The 7,535-nt window shown below is 65.9% G+C and overlaps 1 protein-coding gene across 1 annotated transcript in view; it reads left to right on the top strand.

Annotated features, from left to right (window-relative positions):
- RAB36 (RAB36, member RAS oncogene family) overlaps positions 1-7,493 on the top strand; it is a 12,394-nt gene extending 4,901 nt beyond the window's left edge. Inside the window, exons 6-13 of the mRNA XM_014450652.2 lie at positions 938-1,003; positions 1,632-1,733; positions 2,044-2,108; positions 3,216-3,267; positions 3,979-4,060; positions 4,380-4,470; positions 5,702-5,821; positions 6,233-7,493. Coding sequence (XP_014306138.2) covers positions 938-1,003; positions 1,632-1,733; positions 2,044-2,108; positions 3,216-3,267; positions 3,979-4,060; positions 4,380-4,470; positions 5,702-5,821; positions 6,233-6,297 — 643 coding nt within the window. The 3' untranslated portion in view covers positions 6,298-7,493. The remainder of the gene's footprint in view (positions 1-937; positions 1,004-1,631; positions 1,734-2,043; positions 2,109-3,215; positions 3,268-3,978; positions 4,061-4,379; positions 4,471-5,701; positions 5,822-6,232) is intronic.
- Positions 7,494-7,535: the final 42 nt, after the last annotated feature.

Genomic DNA, 7,535 nt, shown 5'->3' with positions numbered 1-7,535 from the left:
AGGGGAGTACCCAGGGTGCTGTGCGCCGAATGGGGTCTCCAAGGGGTGAGAGATGCTGCCACGGAGGTGGGGTGGCATCAGGGACTTGGACCAGGCGTCCCCGGGGCAGAGCTGAGTGGGGGGGGGGGGGCGGGAGCTGAGACCCTCAGTCAGTGTACCTCCAGGCATGCAGACCCGAGTTCTGTCTCTAGGACCTGCCCCTGTCCCCTTGGCTGGCCCTAGCAGACGCCCCCAAAGGAGCAGATGTGACGGCTCAGGGAGTGACTGCTTGCCAGGGGCAGGAGGGAGCCCCTCGGGCGTGTAGCCCCAGAGGTGGGTGGGTAGGAGGTACCGGGGTTCTATCCCCCGCCCCCTGCTGTGTGTGTGCCCCAGGTTCCCGGCTGTGCCCCCGGCTTGCACACAGCCCCACCTAGGGCTCCTCCCTCTGCTTCCTCAGCCTCTCATGACCCAATTCCAGTTCTCACGTCAGGGGCTCGGGCCCAGCGGGCCAGGGGGACAGCCCCAGGGACAGCAGGGTCCCAAGAACAGACGCAGATCCTCCTGCATCTCCAGAGCTGGGCACAGACACCCGGAGCGTCTCAGCAAGTGTCCCACCCCCACCCCCACCAGCGCCCTAGCCGGTGTGGCTCAGTGGATAGAGCATCAGCCTGTGGCCCGAAGGGTCCCGGGTTCGATTCCGGTCAAGGCTCCTCCCTGGCCAGGGGCGTGCAGGAGGCAACCAATTGCTGTGTTCCTCTCACATCGATGTTTCGCTCTGTCTCTCCCTCTCCCTTCCACTCTCCCTAAAATCAATGGGAAAATATCCTCGGGTGAGGATTAAGGAAAAAAAGCCCCATCCAGGATTGCGGGCGGCTCACAGGCGGGGAGCGGGAAGGAGGGCCGTGTGGGGAGATGCTCTTGTGACCAAGCCTGAGAGCAACCCTCCCGTTCTCTGCAGGCTCGGCCTCTCCAAGGCCGTTGTCGTCGGGGACCTCCACGTGGGCAAGACCAGCCTCATCCACAGGTAGGCGCGTCGCCACGCCCAGCGCCAGGTTGCCGGGGCTTTGCCGGGAGGCCCAGAGGGCACCGTCACACCCAGGGAGGGGTGCGGGAAATCTGGGGGGGGGGGTCAGCGGAGAGTGGGGCATCCCAGGGCCCTGGCATGGGTCACAGGGTCCCCCATGCCGTGGGCTCGCCCTCACCGCCCTCACTGCGGGAGCATGCCCAGCTTCCCTTTCTCTGCCCCTGACTTGCCGTGTTTGCTGCAGCCTTTCTCCCCCCGCATCATTCTTTATTAAATATAACTTTATTGATTCCAGAGAGGAAGGGAGAGGGAGAGAGAGAGAAACATTGATGTGAGAGCACATGGATCGGCTGCCTCCTGCACGCCCCCTACTGGGGATGGAGCCTGCCAGCCGGGCATGTGCCTTGACCAGGAATCTAACCCTGACCTCCTGGTTCATAGGTCCACGCTCAACCACTGAGCCACGCCGCCGGCCCCCCCCATAATTCCTGTTGGCTGTCCCTCGGTGGCCTGTCTCGGGACTGTCACCTCCTTAGCGACTCCCAGCGGGTGGGCTTCTCGATGCCCCGGACTCTCGCTGTCACGAAGCTTCCCCGCAGCCTCTCTGATGACTTCCCTGCTCCCACAGGTTTTGCAAGAACGTTTTTGACCATGACTACAAGGCCACCATCGGGGTGGACTTCGAAATCGAGCGCTTTGAGATTGCTGGGACCCCCTACAGCCTCCAGATGTGAGTCCCTGTCGAGTGGCGCCCTTTCCTGGGTGGCCTGGGCGAGGGGTGGGGGAGAGCGAGGGGGGGGCTTTGAGGACGCCCTCACTGTGCTCTTTCTCAGGGGCACTCAGCCAGGACCGGGGGAACAAGCAGGGCCCGGGACCCCGCACCCCCCAACCTGGCCACCTGTGAGGCCTCTGGCAGGTCACTTCCGGTCTCTGAGCCCCTGTTCCCATCTGGAAAATGGGGCCCAAACTGCTGAGCTCTGACCGCTGCAGTGACCTAACCTGCCGCCTCTCTGTTTCCCTCTCTCTCTGTCCCCACACAGCTGGGACACAGCAGGGCAAGAGAAGTTCAAGTGCATCGCATCTGCCTACTACCGGGGCGCCCAGGGTGAGCAGCCAGGTCATGGCAACGGCGGGGCCCTCAACATCACGCACCCGAGGGCTCCCCGCCAGGCTCAGCAGGCCCTCCGTGCAGGCCCCAAATCCGTCCCCAAGAAGCACTGAGAGCCCCTGGCCAGTCCTCGGGGCCTGGGTGGGCCAAGGCAGGCACAGCCTGTGGGACCTGGTGGGGATGGGTGCTCCCTGGGAGTCTCAGCCCCAGTGTCAGCTCAGAAAGAGGCGCCAGGGAGACACGTGTCCAGAGCCCCCAGAGAGCAGGGGGGAGCTGAATGGGGGTGGGGGTGGGAGGCTGGGCCAGCGACAGGAGGAGCTGGGGGGGTGGGGCGCTGCATCTCCATGTCCTGCCCTCCCTGCTCCCCATCAGATATTTCCCCAAAGCTGGTGGTTTAAACTCACAAACTGCCTATTACTTATTCGTTGTTGTTGTTAATCCTCACCCAAGGATATTTCCCAGTGATTTTTAGAGAGAAGAGAGAGGGAGAGACAGAGAGAGACTCATTGATTGGCTGCCTCCCACACGGCCATGACCAGGGCTGGGGATTGAGCCTGCAACCGAGGTACATGCCCTTGACCGGTACCGAACCCGGGACCCTTCAGTCCTCGGGCTGACGCTCTATCAACTGAGCCGAACCGGCCAAGGTGCTAATTGCTCCTAGCAGCTGCCACTGGTCCCGAGTCGGCCTGCATCAGGCCCTGAACCGAGAGCTTTAAAATCGCTGCGCTGGCTTAAGCCTCCCGGCACCCCGGCAGCTGCAGGCACTATTGTCTCTCCCAGGTGAGGACACGGCCTCAGCAGCGAAGGCCCTCGCCCACCAGCTCCCTTAGCTGCGCGGCGGAGGGGAGGTTGAGCTCAGGAGCCCCAAGCGCATCGGGCCTCATAGGATCCCCCCTGTGGCTGAACCGCTGGGGTGGGTTGGAGGGTGGGTCAGACACGGGGTGACTCCTTCCTGACCTCCATGTGGGGGCCAGAGCTGAGTGCCTGGGGGCCACCCCGGCAGTTCCTGGGGAGCAGAGAGCCGACTGAAGGGCCCCCCTTATCACGCCCTGCCGCCTCCCCTGTCGCTGACCAGCTCTTGGCTTTCGCCCACATGCGCAGTGATCATCACGGCCTTTGACCTCACGGATGTGCAGACCCTGGAACACACCAGGCGAGTCTGGGCTCAGAAACCCACCTGGAAGGGCTCCCCAGTCGGGGCCCCTGAGCTGGGCCCCAGTGGCAGGTGCGAGGGAGCAGCTCTGGTCAGGCCCTTGTTCTCCCTCGAGATTTGCACCAACACTGACGTGCTCAGGGGCCTGCGCCTGCTTCCACGCTCGGCTGTTGCCATCTGGAAGCCTTCGTGTGGGACGAAGGGCCTGCAGACTCCGTGGCCAGTCCTGTCGGAGGGACATGCCTGGCACCTCAGTCTGGGACAGGGACTGGTCCGGAGCTGCCCACACGGCCGGCTCCCGGAGGCCTCCCTGCTTCTGCCGGAATCCCCGGCTCATGGACCCGCCCCCTTCCCTCCCACGTGTGGGTGCTCACATCTCGCATCTCCAAACCCTGGGGGGCCGGGGTGACCGTCCCAGCTCAGGACAGTGCAGGATCACCCCAGCTGCCGCAGCCAGGGCAGAGCCATGGCCAAGACTGGGTCTCCACTGCCCCTGACCGGTGCTCCTGGACCCCCCCAACCCCACCCCGTGGTCCAGCCAGGCCCTTCCGGCCTCGGCCCAGCCCTTCTCAGCTAGCTCAGTCCAGGCACCCTCCCAGCGCCTCCCAGCTCAGTGCCCCCGCCTGGGCCGCCGGGTCTGCACCCCCTTTGGCCTCTCTGGGTGGGCAGGGCTGTCTCTCAGCCGGTCCCCCCCGCCCCTGTGCATCCCAGGCAGTGGCTGGAGGACGCGCTGAGGGAGAACGAGCCGGCCTCCTGCTTCATCTTCCTCGTGGGGACCAAGAAGGACCTTCTGGTGAGCGAGGTAGTGGGGGAGGTGGGGGGGGGAGGGGGAGGTTGTGGGGGGCAGTGCCCAGGGAAATGGATCCGCTTCCAGCCCAAGCCCGGGATGGAGGGCGGCCTGGTGTGGTTCGGTGAGGATCCGAAGGGGCAGGCCCGGGACCTGAAAGTTAGGGGTGCTCCTCTTGGGGAACGGCTGGCACTCAGACTTGCCCAGGGCTGCTGGGGTCTCACCCCTGCCCTGGGGCCACCTGCCCAGGGTGAGATGGGGAAGGAGGCCCAGTGGGAGGCGGCAGCCACCTCCCCGGCGCCTCCTAGAAGGGCCGCTTCCCCAGTCCAGGGCGGCGTGTGAGCAGGCGGAGGGGGAGGCCGTGCACCTGGCCAACGAGCTGCAGGCCGAGTACTGGTCAGTGTCGGCGAAGACGGGTGAGTGGGCTCGGGGCTGCGCGTGGTGGGCTCAGGGCCGGCTGCGGGAGGCTCACGCATCGCCTTCTGCGGTCCATCGAGTGCCGCGTCACAGCGGCTGTGCAGATGGCCAGGCAGGGCCTCCTGTTGCCTGAGCAGCCCCTCATCTCTAGGGAGACTGGACCCTGCCCACGGGGCCATGGGAATAGCGACCCTGAGCCTCTGGGTGGGTCAGTTCTGTCCCTGGGAAGTGGCTTCCAAGGTCCCGGGGCGGCCATGCCAGGTCTAGGATTGGAACCCAGCCCTGACTGTAACCACTGCAGGGCCCTGCCTGCAACCTGTGGGTGCCCGGGGGCGGGGGGGGGGCACCGCCTGGCACACAGAAGGGCCCAGCAACTGGGGGCTCCCATCCGTCCCCTGAGTGTCATCGTGGGAGATACGAACCTCGCTCACGGCCTCCAGCCCTCAGCCAGATCCCCCCGGATCCGGCCCTGGGCCCTGAGCCGCCTTCCCCCACGAGCACTGCTCACCGTGGCCCCAGCAAGATGCCCAGCGTCTCTGAGCCTCAGTGTCTTTGTCTGGGAAGCTGGTGATCCTGTCCATCTCATTTTATTTTTAATGGAAAAGCATGTTTGAAATTGCAAAAACCCCATGTGTTCACCGAGAAAAACTCGACAATGCCATGTAGTGAGCGCCTGGCGCAGAGAGGGTCTGGGGGTCAGGAGTTACACCACACGGTGGTCCTTGCCCTGGTGAGGGGCCAGCACAGACACGGGCCAGGGATGGGAGAGGCAGCACCCAGGCCTGGTGCCCTCTGCTCCTGCCTGATGGCACCCCCGTGCCCTGGGAGGACCCCCTCTCTCACCAGATGGCGGCAGGTTCACCAAGGGCTCTGGGTGCCAAGCAGAATGCCCCTGTGCTGTCGTGCAGGCTGTTGGCTGCACAGGGTAGTGTGAGGGGCCTGGACCCCCGTCCTGTGCCCGGATGGGCAGCCTCCACCTGGAGGAGGACTCACAAGGCCCCGTGTGGGGCTGGCCGCATGTGCCAATCCTCCTAGCTGGCCCTGGACAGGTGCTCCCAGGTCCCAGGAGAGCAGGGTCCTCCCGCACGTCCCCGCGGGAGGAATAGATCGTGGGAAGCCCAGGGGCAGAGATCTGAGGCAGCGGCGGGGCAGGTGGCCAGTCCCCGGCACCGCCCTGTCCCAGCTCCCACCCCGAGGCGGGCGGGTCACAGCTGTGTCCTGGGCTCACAGGGGAGAACGTGACGGCCTTCTTCAGCCGCGTGGCCGCCCTGGCGTTCGAGCAGTCGGTGCTGCAGGCCCTGGAGAGGAGGAGCGGCTGCCGGCTCCAGGTCGGCGACGGAGACCTCATCCGTGCGTACAGGCCGCGGGGGGCGGAGGCAGGCTGTGGCCTCACATCCACCTCCAGCATCCTCCCACCCCCCTCCGCGGGCCATCCTTTCTCCATCACTCTGACCCCAGGCCCCAGGCCAGCAGCCTCCCAGACCCCGCCTGCCAGCTCAGACCCCCTCGCTGCTGCCCTGTCCGCCGGGCAGTCTCCCCACGGGTAGGCTGGGCACCCAGGCTCCACCGTGTGTCCTGGCTGTGGCTCTCCTAGTACCTACCTTTGCCCATCACCCGGAATGTGTCCCCGTGCCCGGCCTTGAATGAGAGGCCTGGAGGCCTGTGACCTCTGACCAGCAGGCACCAGGGGGCATCGGGTGGGGGCCTGTCCCGTGTCCCTGCAGGTGCCTGGTTGATGCCAAGTGACTCCTCTCCTTCCAGGGATGGAGGGAAGCCCCTCCGAGACCCAGGGGAGCGAGAGGCCGTCCGGCCTGGGCTGCTGTTAGCTGGGGTCTGTGTCCGAGGCCTCCACTCCCGACACGCGTGGGCAGCGCCATCTGAGACTGCGGCGGGGGCACGTGGAGCCTGAACTCGGCGACGTATCTGTGCAGGCACCACTGCCGCTTCTCTCTAGCAGGAAAGCCCTCACTGGCTGCCCGGAGCCCGCACTGCCCGACTGGGGGGGCGCCGTGGTGCCCCCTGGAAGGCCAGGCTCCCCTACAGACTCACCCGTCTGCCAGCCTTGAGAAACCTCACTGCAGGCACAGGACACGTGTGCCGCGGCCCTCAGCACACGTCAGCACCTGCGCGTGCCCTCAGCCTCTCCTGGTGAGCAGGGCCTGGCCGAGTCGGCACCCGAGGACCACCTGCCACCCCGCCTGGGACTTCCCTTCGCAGCAGGACTCGCACTTCTGGGTCCCCCGCCCAGTCCCTCTGCCAGAGCCGCGAGGGGTCCCCGGGGACCTTGCCTGCCTCGTGGGACCCTCCTCTCTGGAGGAGGACGGGTGAGAAGGCCTCTGGCTCCTCCTGGATCCCCGGGTCCTGCCTCTGGTCAGTGGGCAAGGCCAGCCGAACAGGCCGCTCCTACCCCTCTGGCCCCTGGCAACCAGTCTCCCCAACTGGGCTGCGGGGAAAAGCCTGTCCAGCTGCCCCCGGGGTGACTCACTGCTGCGTCCCTTGAGCACGGCACTGCCCGCTCTGCCCTGGCTCGGCAGTGCCCACGGCTGCCCCCGCTACCCCTGTCCCCCTCCAGCCGGCACGGGGAGGGCCTGGGAATGAGGAAACGCTGGGCACTTGCCTCTCAGGGCCTTTGCGATGGCATCCGCGTGTCTTTGGAGGACCCGGAGGTCCCCCAGAGTCAGCGTGCCGTCACCCCAGCCCTCGGCCCGCCCAGCCCTCTGCACACCCAGCCCTCCTGCACACCCAGCCCTCTGCACACCCAGCCAGGCAGGCCCAGGCCCAGCCCCAGCTCCTGCCCAGAGCCACGCCCTCTCCATGGCCTGGGGTTGCTCCTCCAGGAGGGCTACTAACGCCCCCACCCACCCACAGCCCCACCCACAGCCCCAGGGGTGCCGCCCAGCACCCCGACAGGGCCCGCCCACTACAGGTGCTCACGGGCGGCGACTGCCCAACGTCGCTGGGGGAAGAACACGGGCATCTTTTGCTGTTTATTTCCCATTTGCCACATTTGTAGCTTTCTCTTTTTTTATGACAAATATAAAATCCTGCTTTGTAAATATCACTC

The sequence above is a fragment of the Myotis lucifugus genome, unplaced genomic scaffold (assembly GCF_000147115.1).
Source record: "Myotis lucifugus unplaced genomic scaffold, Myoluc2.0 scaffold_3076, whole genome shotgun sequence".
Lineage (NCBI taxonomy): Eukaryota > Metazoa > Chordata > Mammalia > Chiroptera > Vespertilionidae > Myotis > Myotis lucifugus.
The sequence above is the reverse complement of the archived record's forward strand: the minus strand, read 5'-3'. Positions and strand labels throughout refer to the sequence as shown.